The sequence below is a fragment of the Rhyacophila brunnea genome, unplaced genomic scaffold, assembly GCF_057557595.1.
Source record: "Rhyacophila brunnea isolate RB1 unplaced genomic scaffold, BYU_Rbru_1.0 scaffold_10, whole genome shotgun sequence".
In the NCBI taxonomy this organism is placed as follows: domain Eukaryota; kingdom Metazoa; phylum Arthropoda; class Insecta; order Trichoptera; family Rhyacophilidae; genus Rhyacophila; species Rhyacophila brunnea.
In genome coordinates this window covers 18,632,827-18,648,284 of record NW_028232752.1, presented here as the reverse complement: position 1 = coordinate 18,648,284, position 15,458 = coordinate 18,632,827, and the positions used below count along the sequence as shown (strand labels likewise).

At 33.3% G+C, this 15,458-nt stretch overlaps 1 protein-coding gene across 3 annotated transcripts in view; it reads left to right on the top strand.

Annotated features, from left to right (window-relative positions):
- The first annotated feature begins 2,521 nt into the window (after positions 1-2,521).
- LOC147078955 (uncharacterized) overlaps positions 2,522-15,458 on the top strand; it is a 128,451-nt gene continuing 115,514 nt past the window's right edge. Inside the window, exons 1-2 of one of the 3 annotated variants that reach the window (XM_085951659.1) lie at positions 2,522-2,773; positions 11,717-12,054. In XM_085951659.1, the coding sequence (XP_085807785.1) occupies positions 11,943-12,054 (112 nt within the window). In that variant the 5' untranslated portion in view covers positions 2,522-2,773; positions 11,717-11,942. Of the gene's footprint in view, positions 2,774-11,683; positions 12,055-15,458 lie in introns of all 3 variants that reach the window. The other 2 variants (XM_085951665.1, XM_085951674.1) reach the window with 2 other exon arrangements.

Genomic DNA, 15,458 nt, shown 5'->3' with positions numbered 1-15,458 from the left:
TCTGAGGGTCTCAGAGATTGGGTAAAGCCAGCAGAGCATCTCCCACCCAGAGCCAGTCTCGGGTACCGTACATGGAAAGCCCTAAACAAACAAACTGAGAACCATGGTGGGGCACACTCGAGAAAGCATGGTGAAGTGGGGGTTCTCCGATGACCAAACCTGCGAGTGCGGTGAAATGCAAAGCATGGAGCACATTTTTTCATGCAAGGCTTGCCCAGTAAGCTGCAATTTTGACGAGATCCTACAAGCTGAGTAAAATGGTGTTGCCTTCGCCAACTTCCGGAGCGACACAGTGTAGCTATTGAAGTCCCGACACGACGAAGAATAGTTATGTCTGTATCATATTAATATGCATTAAAGTTTGTCACGTAAAATATGTAACACGCATTAAATATTTGAGGACAGTCGACGCACTTTGTTTAACTTTGGTTTTATGACCTGCCTGATGCCTGATGCCAATTGGGAGGGCAATAACTCTGTTCAACCAAATCGCTTCGGATGTTGATATATTCCAGAGGATGAGTATAGGTGGACGTTATTTTATAAATTTTTAAAATAGGGTCTGCTTAACTCATCCGGTGTACTTCCTTGTACCTATATAATTTGTTGTATTTACACATTTATACTGTAGAATAACTTAATACTGATCTATCTCTTTTGTTGTGTACCTAATATTGTTTTAATAATATTTCGTTGTTTCTAAATGTCATGTTGTGAACGTCTTAAACTTATAATTTGTAATGTCCACAATATGTAAAATAAATGAATTGAATTGAATTGAATAAAGTTCCCTTCTTTAAAACTTGATCTTTGACGATGGCTTTAACATGTCTGTGGATTTAACAGTAGATTCAAACAAAATCGGTATATTTCTTCATTCTGTGAGCCTGTATACTCTTTTACAGGCAAAAAGAACGAATATTCAGTGCCTTTCTATCCCATGGGACTTTTTATTAAATAAAGTCTTTCAGTAAACTCAGTCAAAGCTCACTTGAGAGCGTGGCGATCTTAGTCTTTGGCATCTGCTCATGAGACATTCCCAGGCGTTGCTGATGCTTCACACCCAAACGTATGGCCTTGTGATACGCAATACGTGATAAAACCGGGTGTGGTGAGGGGCGGGTTGGTTTGGAGGGGTCTATGTTAGTGTTGTATACTTTTTTCGTCATAATATTTCATGCGAATGAAGTCACAGACTATCGCTTGTATATGATAACATAACACTAATTATAAATAAGGAACACAAAAACAAGAGACTTGGGTTACATTCTTGAGTGTGAATTACATAAAGGTAAACTTAAATACCTACGTATTTCTCAATATTAAATTTACGTCTGTATAACATTGTTTTAAGGCTATATATACTTCAGCTGAGCTTCAAATCCGACTTATCTCCGGGAATAAATGCTGGCATGCCTGCAAGCGACTGGTTGGGTCGAAAATTCTAAGCCGAAGAAGTAAACTTCTAATATATAAAACAATTATAAGGCCAGTGGTCTCTTATGGCTGTGACGTGCAACTTGCTGCTTAACTCAAAACGAGGAAAATAAATTAGCTGTCTTCGAGTGCAAAGACCTACGTTGGAAAATGGGAACTACAGAATAAAAATGAACCACGAGTTGGAAGAGCTGATTGAACAGCAAACAATCATAAGATACTGTAAGTCCCAAAGACTACGATGAGCGGGACATGTGGAGAGAATGCGACCCAGAAAAGACCCAGAGGCCGTCCAAGAAGGAGATGGGCTGACGCCGTAGAAGTGGACTGGCTTCATATAGGAAGACCCGGTAACTGGAGTTAACTGGGTAAGTGTGGCGAGAGACCGGAGTGAGTGGAGAGCGGTTGTGGAGGAGGCCAAATCCCACCCCGGGATGTAGCGCCGTGGAAGAAGACTTCAGCTGAGGCATGGTCTAAAAAGATCGTGACTACGCGACGCGCAGATTGTGCAAACGACGCGTGACGAACAAAACATAATTTGTCATAAAAATTCAACATTCGTCCATTTAATGTTATGTTTATTGTTATTTAAGTAATAATACATTCGTTGACATGTTTTGTTTTTCGAGTAAATACGTAACGCTTTTTAGTCATCTTTACACGATTTAAGAATTAATTCCTCCGACGCCATCACAAAAAAATTGAGGTGCGAACAGGTCGACTATCGCTCTCTGATTGGCAACGCGTGCGAAATTACGTCCTACCTATTGCTGAAAATTATTTGCCGTTTCACTGAATTATCATTCAGCGACTTTGTGAATTTCTTGCAATTTCATTACCTGATTGTCATTAAGTTATAAACCAAAAGTCTATGGCGACTGGCTTTCGCATTTATATATTATTAATATATTCTGTGTTTACAAATCAATCAAACGTATGCACTTCAAATTTTAAAATCTACAAGTACGTGGAAAAGTTTTTGTTTGCACGTTCATTTCTCCCGCGTACAAATGATGTCGTCCATGCGCGCGCATCCGGAAAATGTATACAGCTTTTCCGATAGCTGGTAGCACTTTCCACGTTCAGTGCTTAGCAAGCCACCGGCGACACCGGTTTTCTAAGGGCGATACACAAATAGATTTGGCGGGAAATACTCTTCCGGATTTCGAATATAGAACGCGTGATTTGATTCCGATTTCAAAACCACAATAATTCGGTTATTCGTAAATTAACTAATTGTTAGTGGAATTACCATAAGTGTGCTTTTAAAATTGTTACACCTGTTTTGACATAGATACAAAACTAATATAAGGACATTCATATTTATATTAAATACGTAAGTTAAAAGTGTATTAATGATAAGTAATTAATATAATATTTGATACAACATTGTCAGTAAATTGAATCTTATTTTAAAAGTATTTTTATTGTCCATACGAGATACCTACATAGTTGCTTTTGAAGTTATTGTTTTGTTAATATGATTCATGAATATTAGCCATAATTTGAATTTTAAAGTAAAGAAGGACTGCTTATTATTAAATTTAAAGTATCTTTGTACAAAAAGGTTCCATTTTGTAATTTATTAGTCTTTTATGATAGAGGGCCTAAAACTACAATAGTAATATATTTTAAATGACATTTAACAAACTAGTAAATTTAGTATCGATTTACAATTAATAAATATCTATATTGATTTAATAGAAAATATAATTTATTTACATATTATACTATCGACTTGATGGAATGTTAATTTAAATTTTAATTGATTTAATATATTTTAATTGTATGTTAATTTAGTAGGTAACTATGATCGGTGTCAGTAGTATATTTACCACAGGTAGATTGTCAGTGACGAAGGGTGGACGTAGGCTGTTATGATCCGACATTTATATTGCCTATTTATAGTGCACAATAAACTTTGTCAGTCAAACGTATTTGTTTTCATTGAACTAAGCCACAATGTGTAGATAGTGTGACTGAAAAAGAGTGCACTATTTTTATCGCATCGCCCATAGCATACATACACTAATATGGTTTGGTTTAGGCAGGGTTTAATTGAGTTAAAATAAATAACCAGCACCATCTGCATATCGTATTATTAGTTCAACGAAAACAAATAAGTATGACTGACAAAGTTTAGTGTGCACTATTTCTCCTCCACCCCTCGCCACCGGTAGATGTGCATAGTGCCTGAAGATGCCGACAGGCGAAACCATGGTAGTTAAAACGATTCAAATGGAATAGTACAAATCTTAAATTAATAAGAATATAATTTAATAATTATTATAATCTTACCACACACAGAAACTAATTTACAGTGTCGCTCATGTCGGTGAGTTTTCTTACGATGAATAATTGTCAGCCATTCGCCTAATCCTAATCAATTATTAGATCCTTGTTCTGGATCAAACAAGTATTGACAAACGATATGAGATTCAAACCCCCGCACCCATTGCTTCAGAGACAGGCTCTCTACGACTACGGCTACGCGGCTTTCGTAGTCTAGTGCGCAACGCACTGGTTTCGATTCCCTGTGAGTAGGGAATCCAATCCCGAGCCAAAATTCTGATCCCGGGATTTCGGGATTACAATTCGACAATCCCGGGATCCCGGGACTGGTCCCGGGATTGGCATTTTTTTCCATTGTTAATATAAAATTTTTATATTTACAAATAACATTGATAAAATTGGTCAAAAACAAATCTAGTATAATTTATACTATTTAAGACATTTATTGTTAATATTGTATACGTTCAATCTTGGAAATACACAAGTTTAATGGAGTAAATATTATTGTAATATAAATAATAATGTGAATTTAATATGAGATTGCTGTTTCTGATAGTAAAGACATAATGAATGGATTAGCGAGATTTAAAATAGTAAAGCAAATAATCATGGCGTACTTATGGCCTTTCCGCTTCATAAATCTAATTAGTCAGCCAAATATGAAACTGCCGTAAAACGTATGATATCATGGTGGAATTACTTTGTTAAAAGTGCGAAGCATTGTTTTTTCCAATCTTTCTCATTTTTAATAATTTATGTGAAAAAATAAAATGAATCGGCAACCTACACATGGGTATAAATCAAACTTCATTCAAACTCAGTTTATTTCTAATGAAGTTATTTTTTATTAAAAGTATTTTTTCTGTTATATTTTCGCTTTTATTTTATTTTCCATAAAAATTGATAAAAAAATCAATCCCGAAATCCCGGGATTATGTTTATCAATCCCGGGATTCATGTGTATTGAGAATAGCTCGGGATCCCGGGATCCCGGGATTGGAATCCCTACCTGTGAGGTTACAATACTTATTATGGCTATTATCAACTGCAATAATCTGGTTTATTACACTACTGTCATAATATAATAATTATACTTTTTAAATATCATGGGTTATTATTATTGTCATTTTTGTAAAGTCTATGTAAAAAAACACACATAGTTTAAAAGTATTCATTGATTTAGTGACATCATAATATATGTTTATCGTGTTTTTTGAACCTTAAGAAAATAAATAATAACAGGGGAAAAAACACGTATGATTCGCAAAAAAATTATTAAAATTTATAATAAATACCTATGACGATTATAACATAATAAAAAAAAAATCGGCAGTTAGTCACATTATTATTCATTTCGGTTGTAAAAAATAATTGACAAAAAACTATTTATAGTTCCAACAAAATATTTAGTGTCGTCAACTAAAATTCAATAAAAAAAAACACGATAAATAGTATATTGTCTCTTCCGGATATTCTTTTTCGTACATGTAAATAATTGTACGTATTACGTTTTGGCGTATTACAGTTCATCGTGAGCTTTTGTACCGGAAATATATGGCCATATAGCAGTGATATCAAAAAATGACGCGTCGATCATACAGATGGTAATGTTCTAATTTTATTAGATTCAACAAACACATTAATTTGACATTGATTGGTATCGAATATCTGATAATAACGCATTCAGAATTCTGTATAAATATATAATGTATTATGATTGTATTTATAATTTACTTACATACCTATTTTCTTGTCTTTCCGCTATTTATTTTCGATACAAAAAATCACGGAAAACTGTGATACAGTCAACTGCATACGTACGAATTTCCGGACACGTCGTTTAATGGTTCTATATCCAGTGGAGCTATCGTTTTACCTTCTTTTATAATAATATGACGTATGCGTAAGGGCTCATGTGCCGTATCGGTAAATCAGTATACATTGGCATCATGTGCATGGTAAAAGCGGCTTGGAGTTGTAGTGGGGTTGTTTGCAAGCATTTAAACAGGTATTGCAGAAAACAGTTCAATACATCTGCGATTCGCCTATGGTGCCACTGTATACTGATTTACGCATATCGAAGTTGAAAATGCAGAATTTGTAGTATCTTATCTTGAACAATCTGTGAACCTGTATAAATTATGCATATGTCATTATAATGGCCTCTCTTTTCTCATACTAGGAATCAACATTAATTCATGAACACAAATAAAATTATACTTCTAGATAAGTACAATAAAATAATATTATTGTAAACATCATTGTTTTCAAATTGAGAATAAATCTGACCCTGACATAATGATATGTTATTATATATAATAAAATAAAGAAAATCTAGCAATGCCTTCTAAATTTACGCATAGATTGTAAACTCCAATGCATAGTTTATCATACTGTACCTAATAGGTATAATGTTAAGTAAATATTAAATTTAACGTGTATTGAGAATATAATGATTTGAAAACATGGTATAGTCAAGAACATCTCATGTACCAAAATATGGAATTATAATAATACTTACTGTAAGGTATTAATATATTAATATACGATAGCTATAGCATCGTGGGTCCCAGGTTCGAATCTTGGGTCTGGCAAATACACATATTGTTTTTCAATTTGTGTTTGAATCAGGGTATGGACCTAATAGGTTTAGCAAGTGGCTGACATCCGTTTTTCGTAAAAACAAAATCTGTTAATACAAACCTCCACTCTGTAGAAGCCCATATATGATTTTATTAGCCAAAAAAAGAAAAAAAAACAGAATTGCGTGTTGATTCTTATGATGTGAACAAATACATCTTTCATACAAAGTGTATAGAATATTCAGACTTAGCTACCAAATACTCCTACCACACATGTTAAAATTTCGACCGTTATACGGCACCAGCGCATGTTTTCTATAAGTACACAAGACTGCTATAGGCCGCTATCGGCAGCTATAGACGGTAGTTTTTCATTTTTTGTATATAATTAAGTATTAGCACTTATTGTAGCAATTACAATAAGTTAGCCGTCTAAACAGTAAAATCTGTCAATCTCGCTCTAAAATTTAATAAACCCAAGAGAGGTGCTGTTGAAACATAGAACTTATTGCAACAATTACAACTAACTTATTGTAATTGTTACAATAAGTGCTAATACTTCGATACAAAAAATGAAAAACTACTCTCGATAGCTGCCGATAGCGGCCTATTATAGCAGTCTTCTGTATAGAATAGATGCGCTGCGCTCAATAGTATGTCACAATACTTAACTAAAATATTATATGTGAAAAAGAAATAAATATAATGTACTGTGTATTATTAGTCAAATTGAAGTTGCCAGGTGCCACTAAACGTTGGCTGGTACAAATATAAAAATATTCCTTTTAATACGTTGTTTTTATTGAAAGTTCAAAAATACGTTTTTGTTTCAATGTTGTGTTGTCAGAGTTGTTGAAATAAAATTTTTATGCAATCTGTTGTGGGCGCGTTTTGAAATAATCGCGATTTTGTCAGCCATCCAATGTCCAAAGAGCGAATATTTATTTCCGTACGTACCTACGCTAAAGTCGCTTAATCTTCTGTTTTATCGCAGTTTAGCTAAAAGCTAGCAGAATAACACAGCTTGTATGAACACAACGCGGACGTTTTGATTTCTAAAAGCATACAGCCGAAAAGAGACATTGATTTATTACGTTACGATTTTTCGCGATGATTATAATTTTATTTAGCACCAGACGCCCTGACACCAATTGAACCAAATTGAAACATTTCTGTTTATATAACATCTTTGGTAAAAGTTTGTATTTCGAATTGATTTTTATCCGTTGAATTGATTTGATATGTAAATAAATACAGGTTTTTCTTTTTTCGTTTCAAGACGGCATTTCAGAGTTGCGTGCATGTTCGATTGTATGAATCGACCCAAAAAAGTTGTGTTCAAATACATCATATGATATTGTCGTTCTGATAATTGTACCAAATAAGCAGAATCGGATTCATGGCCGGAAACCGGGAAAACTGACCAAAATTAAATTATTCGGATATAGGTATGTTACCGAAAGTTGAGGCGACCATAATACTCACACAGACGCATTGTTTACAAACAGCATGTTTCAAATTTTTAAATCGACTTTTAAAAAAGAAGATTCTTTGTTTTGATTTAGGAAAAAAAATCGAACTAATCCAAAAAGGTACAGCATGTTAAAGAATAGTGTATTATATACATCAATACACACAATCTTTCGTATCTGTGATCGCCTCGACTTTCGGTAACAGACCTATACGTACGTGGAACGTTCATGTACACGATGACAGTTGAAAATAATTGCCATTGTTTTGTTTTTCAATAATATGTCCTTTGACAGTTAAATGCACTTTTACGCGGGAAAATTTTAATAGGAATTATATTACATTTCTAATTACTGGTTCATCAATAATGAGTCATGGATGATGCTACTGTATTGCTCCCTCAAACAAGGCCGAACTTTCTCCATATTTTAACAAATGATTAAATAATATAGGGTCCGTCATTGAAGATTTATAATTTGAAGCACCTAAAACATAGATACATAATATTATAAACAATATTTGTACCAAGCAGGATTTGAACCTGCATCCATCGAACTCCGGGCGCATTTAGTAAACTTGTAAGACGTGATTAGTATTATAAATACCGGATGCTTAATTATATTTTTTCGTTTTAAGGTGTTCTCAAGAGACACCCACAATGGCCGAGCGGCAAACGCGTCAGTTTATAATGTCGTGGTTCCCAGGTTTAAATACTGTATCTGGGAAATACACATATTGTTTTGCATTATGTATTTCGAGTCATAGTATAGACCTAATAGGTTGAGCAAGTGGCTAACATCCATTTCTTGTAAAAACGAAAATCTATTAGTACAGACCTCTACTCACTGGAGTCCCATAATATGATCTTTTTAGGATCGAGGATATTGAAGAAACCTTCTTTTATGATCGTGGAACCTTAAGTTATGACACAAACCTAACACGAGGGTTACCAAGACTAATAATAAATTATATATTCATTTATAGTAAGTGTTACTAAGATTTATTTACCAGTATCGCACTGAGATAAAAAGCCGTGCAATAGTGATTACAAATCTATATTTTTTTATAGAATGCAACATCATTAATTATATATTACAATAGTAGGTTAGCAAATAATAATACAATGGAATATTCTTATACCTAACGTTAAGAATATAATTTTTTGCGTATTTACCAATTCAATAATATACTTTCATTATTGTGGGGTAACTGTCAAATATGTTCTAATATAAAACGTTCATTTGGAATTCCTAAAAGGTATATCCATCTTATTAAAACCTCATAGAATTTATTTACTAATCAGAATTCTTTATGTAAAAGCTATTTCAAATATTTAAATTATAATATACTAACTATAATAACTATGTAAATTAAATTAGTTAGATAGAACAATGTTAATTAGATGGCGGCTCTCGTGGTGCAGTGCATACGGCGCTGGCCTTCCATCCGGGAGCTTTGGGCTCGATTCCCGGTGAGGACACAATATATTTATGTGATTTTCTCAAAGCCTGAGTGTTTGTAATCGTTCAAAATTACTAACAACCGCTTTGTACTAAAAAGCAAGGACATGGTTATTATTAATAATAATTCAAAAGAAAATGTCTAATTAGATACTCAACGTGATGCGATGGTTTTAAAATACCTACGTAGGTATTAAGAAATGCAAAGTGCACAGATAGCGCGACGCCCCTTGTAAAACAAAGCCGTAAGCCGCGGCTTAGACGCAAATCCGGCCCTGATTAGATCGTATTATTCTTGCGGTCTTAGTTTTTAGTATCTTTTCCAACTAAGAGACAATTTTTACATAACGGGTACTTTTTAGCAAAGGAGCTAAGTTAAATTAATTACACGTTTAGTTTGTATATTGAACTAGTGGTAGCCTTTTACTTATTATGAGTGAAAGAATGAATAAATACACGGATTTCATTAGATCCCCCCATAATCATTGATATAGACAACGGTTGTATATGGGCGCGTGTGCCTCTAGGTCTACTTTACCTCACCACTCCACCCCATGTTATATTTCCACTTTAGCTACCCATAATGAATTGATGCAAGTACGTTTTTTCCATAGAAATACTCACTGAGATGAAACTAAGTTTTTGGCACTAACAATGTGTTATAATACAGGCATATTCTATAAGTTGTGCAAGATTATTATTATTGGTCCAGTAATTTTTCAGTTATAACGGAACAAACGGGAACAGAAGGTCAGACAGACAGTCCAGTAATTATAATAAGTAGTATAGACTATATCGTCACTGTTCTGGGAGAAGACACTAATTCGAAAAAATGACATATTGAGTTAGTTATACCAAAATGGTCCTTATTTAAAACTTTACCGTCTGGAAACCTTCTTAATAAATAAACAGTCTTTATTTTAAAGTCATCCTTTTTACGATTACTTAATAAACTCACATTATAGACCATTTCAAACATTTTAACAACTTCAAAGTCAAATTACTAAAAACTAGTATTCTCCAGTTAGTGTGTTCTGCCAGAACAGAGACGATATACTATATAGTATAAATTCATGGCCCCCACATGCTGGAGCGGGCCCCAGGCCAGAATCTTTGGTGGCCCCCTACCTATCGCCAAGGTTAAAGACAGTGTGACGCTTTTTTCCAAATGGTGTCCGAGGTAAAATTAAGGGTATTCAGTGTCTTTTTAGCGATTTTTTCTGTTTTTAATACCGACATCCACTTGAATTATTTAAGTTGTCGAGTATCGACACACAATACTCGAAAATTATATCGCACAACAACATATATCGCAAAACAACATATTTTTAAATGTTAATATATTCCAAGTAAAATTACGCCGCAGGGACCTTTTTTATTATTACAGAAAATTTTGGTGGGTATTATGTCATTTATTTGGTCGACCCGCCACGCCGGGCACCCAGGCTAGAGCCCTGTTAGTCCCCTCCTTGTAGGGGCCATGTATAGATTACACATGGATGGTAGGGGAACTTAAAATTTTGCCGTTCACAATAAAAATCTGGGACCCCCTCCGTTGCTACATATACCATTTAGGTTCATGGCTGACTGCAGATCCTTCTTACAGGAATCTCTATCTCGAGCTATCCTCTCTCTCCAGTCGGTTGCATTCAGCATTGACGCTATGCGACCATTTCCTGGTCATAAAGTAATTATGCTTTGTTATTACTTTTATAGAATGTTTCGGTCTGACATGTCCTTTTTCAAACACTAATCACATTACAATATTCTTTTAATACATATAATTTAGGCATGATCAGGACCGGTTTCGCGCACCAGGAATATGTCCTGTGATGTTAGGCAAATTAAATTTATTATTTAAATAGTGTTAGGCTTCAAAGAATAATTTTTGTATTTAAATTTGTTAGTATAAATATGTTTAATATTGTGTATCGGTTGATAATATCATTATCTAATCGGATAAAACCGGTTCTGATCACTATTAAATTATGTCGACTAAGTAGATAGGTACTAGTGGCGAATAGTGGAGGTAGGCTGTGGAGACCCGATTAAAATAGTGCACACTTTGTCAGTCATACCTATTTGTTTTTTTTTTAAACTAAGAATACAAAAATATAGATGGTGTTGGCTAGTTTTAAAATTTTAATTAAACCCTGTATAAACCAAACAAAAATAGATATTTGCTACTGGTAGGTAGGTTCCACATAATAATATTAAATGTTATTTATTTAATGCTATGTCTTTCCGCTAAGAATTGTCAGACAGTTTGAAAACAACACTTATTTTAGACTTTAGAGAATGTTAAAATCAGTTTTGTATAATTTACAGTCGCATATTATTTCTCAACGATCATCGATACAATTATTGTTTTCTTACTGTCGTAAGCATCTTAAACATATACTTATTTATTTTATTCCGTCATTTTACAAAATTTTCTAATAGCGCTGGTTGATTATTTTCGACAAATCGATATAGGTATTATTATACTTTGAACTTGTACAAAGACTAGATTGTACTTAAATGAATACCAGTGATACATAATACAATAAAAACACCTATCACTAAGTGATTAATGAATTCCGTCGAATAAAACATAAAGATCCAAAGGTGAGTGCGAATAATGACTTGTGCAAACAGTGGCTAACGAATTTTCCGGAGAGGAAGTTTTCAACCAGCCAGTCGTGTTAGTGATGTGCTAAACATGGATGGGAAAAGTCGATCGAGGAATGGCAGGTACGGAGAGGGGACCTGCGGCGGTCTATGGGATTTTCTAGAGCCCCTCTCTAGGCTTCTAGGTGTTGCCACAGCCGTGGGTAAGTTTCCAGACTCAGTTATATTAATAGGTAGTTACACTTAATAGTTTATTATAATGTTAATCACAGTATTGCATAGATATTAATATTTAGAATAATAATTAATGACTAATAATATAATAAATAGTATACTATATAGACAGACAAACTATACAGTTTAAATGCAATAACACCACGGTCACCATATACGTATAAAAATCGGATTTTAAAGTTGCATTTGATTCAATTTTGGAAGCATAGTGAAGTTGACTCCATGTGACAATCGTTATATGTAGAGATGGGATTCTTATGATAGGCTATAATTACCACTAATTATAAGTGAACTTTTACAAATTAATTGTAAAATAATGTCTACAGGTCAATTATTTTTATCAATTATGTACGTAATATAAAAATTAATCATGATATAAATAAATAAGTGCCGCGAAGTTTTGAAATAAATAAAAGCTTACGCGCCATATTTCTTATATTTAAATTTTATAAAAGATTAAAAGTTTTTGAAGACATTCAACGTAAAACATGCATATATCGTATAGGTACTATACCAAAAACAATTTTAAATATAAGAAGAAAGGGTATTAATAATAATTAATTGGTAAATATTAAACATTTTATAGTTTTTATAATTTAAAATCACCTCAGAACCACTTACTAGAAAAAATCATTGAAAAAAATATATGAGATGCATATTATGGGTTTTGAGCCATATAAATCCTATCTAATTACGACGAAATTAACAAATAGTATTTATATCTTGAAGCACTCAATAATCGCGTTAATTCTGGCATTTTGGTAAAGCACATAAGCGCGAATCCAGTGGATGCGGGTTTGAGTTCCACTGGACGTTGTAATTTTTTCAAAGATTGTTTTCTAGTAGGTGAGGTATTTTAAATCATCATGTTACATCCCCAAACCTTATGAATTATTCATTGAATAAATAAAACAGTTTATAAATATAGTTTATTTATCAAAATCGCAGAGGCAAGGTGCCATTTTTGATGCAACAAATAATTAGTTTACGACTTTTTAGAGTTTGTATAAAAATTAGTCGACGGGGGATTTTTTGACTTTTGCATGCTACATCTCTATAAAGGTTTTTTTCAACATCTTTGGGTTCATCACAAAAGTATCGGTCACTGTGAAAGCCATTTTTGTAGGTATGAAGAAGGTATCCGAGTGCCTACATACTATTAAAACTTGTCTAATATTAGTGTGTGGCCTACTCTCAGACTTTTTTCAGTTATGTGGTTTTATTGGCGTTATAATTATTCAGAATAGAACCTTTTAATAATGAAAATCACCTTTGTGGCGTTTATGGTTTTATTTAATTAAACTCTTTGTATATGAATGCGTTTATTATATTTATAACTTCATATGATTGTAAGATTAAAACATTGGATTAAAACAACACAAGAAATAAAGCAACAGTTTTCCAAGATGAGCGATTTTCCTATTTTATTATGTATCGCGCGATTCTTACGTCAAAGGTGCACGGATAAAATTTCCTAACTGGGGAAAAAATGTCGTGGTAATGTAAACACTGACAAGTACACAACTTATAACATGGTTAATTCATTTTGTATTTCTAATTAGAATGTTGGCAAGACTGCGGTAATTTGAGGTTAAGTCTTTTTTTATATTATTATTATGAAGCTATTCTGAAAATAATTATTGTACACCTGCATCTGTAATGCAATTTTATTGTATCGTTATAGCAAACCGTTGTACAACGTAGGAATATAAATAAATATAGATATTTTTCAACATATATAATAAATAGATAAAATAATGTTTCTTTTCGTGTGTGATATCAATGTTTTGTACTATATTATTATGTATGCTATACTTGCATAATTTAAAAACACCCCAGCTAACCTAACACACCACTTATCTCCAAAATCAATAAAAAAGTGATACAAATGGTATGATTTGAGTTACCCCATCTCCACTCGTCATATATATGCAGCCGCAGGATACATTATAATATGAGAATATGTCGTATTCAAGCAGCTAATTATCTACTTATAAGTTTTTCTAGTGTGTATACTTCATGGCCCCCACATCTAGAAGCGGGCCCCCAGGCCACGATCTTTGGCGGGCCCTCCTACCCATAGAGTTAAAGGCAGTGGGAAACTTTACAGAATCATTTTCTAAACGTTGTTTTAGGTCAAATTAAGGGTATTAGGTGTATATTTTAAGAATTATTTTATTTTCTAAGCAGTTTTATTGTTAAATTGAATTATAGTTGTCGAGTATCGACACACAGTAATAAAAAATTACATCACATAACTTGACATTTTAAAATGTGAAGACTATGTATAAATACCGTCGCAGGCGACTTTTTTCACATTAGGGAAAATTTGTGATGTATGTTTATCTCACTTATCAGGCCGACCCATCACGCCGGGCCGCTCCAGAGCCCGGGTCCCCAGGCTAGAGACCTGTCAGCCCCCCCTTGTGGGGGCCATGGTATACTTATGCATAATATGTTTTCAAATTATTTATGTTCAACTATTATATTGATTAGAGGTGTGGTAAGGATATTTCTACATATTATGGAAATTTATAATGTTTTGTGCAGGTGATGTATTCACAAAATGGTTACTGTATAGAATATTGATTATTAGTTATTTGGTGACCCTGTGTTGCCATTACAACAGGCGTCCATGGTTTCGGTTAGAAACTTTTTTTAGTTTTCCGAGCACTTCCGTCAGATAAGAATAACAGATAGAAAACTAGACAGGGTATAATTAAGGACCACGCCGAGAGCTCAACCGCTAGCAATAAAAATAAAACCTTCCGTAAACGAATAAAGAATGCGTGCCTTTTCGTGCAAGTGAAAGCTTTTCACATTATTTCTAATCGATTCTGATCACCGAACGCTATTTGAAATAAAATGCAAGGGAAACAATATGGTATTGGGTAAAATTCAATAATAATAACAAGATAAAAAGAACTTTTTATATACAACATTTTTAAATTTTCTGTTAAATTATTATGCTCAATATGCTCAAACTTGTACTTGATATGAAGTAAATAAAAAACAAACAAACAAATATAGAATATTGAAATGTCATTTTGACATTTCATCTTGATTTCCATAGTAACGCACGTATATATTAATAATTTAGTTGCTAGGACCACCCCCTTAGCAACCAATAATAGTCTTTTACTTTTTACGGATTATTCTGAAATAACTTTGCATACAAAACAGAATTAACTGAAAATGAATTCAATTCTGCTTAAGGGTGGCTAAAAGTATTAAAAGAATGCATTGGCATCGTGAATTGATATATTCTAAAAGTTTCAAATGTCTAGCTAGTCGGTAAGTTAGTTAAAAATCGATTGCAAGATTTGTACTGGACAAACAACCACCGGACAATTAATAAGAATACGAGCTAATA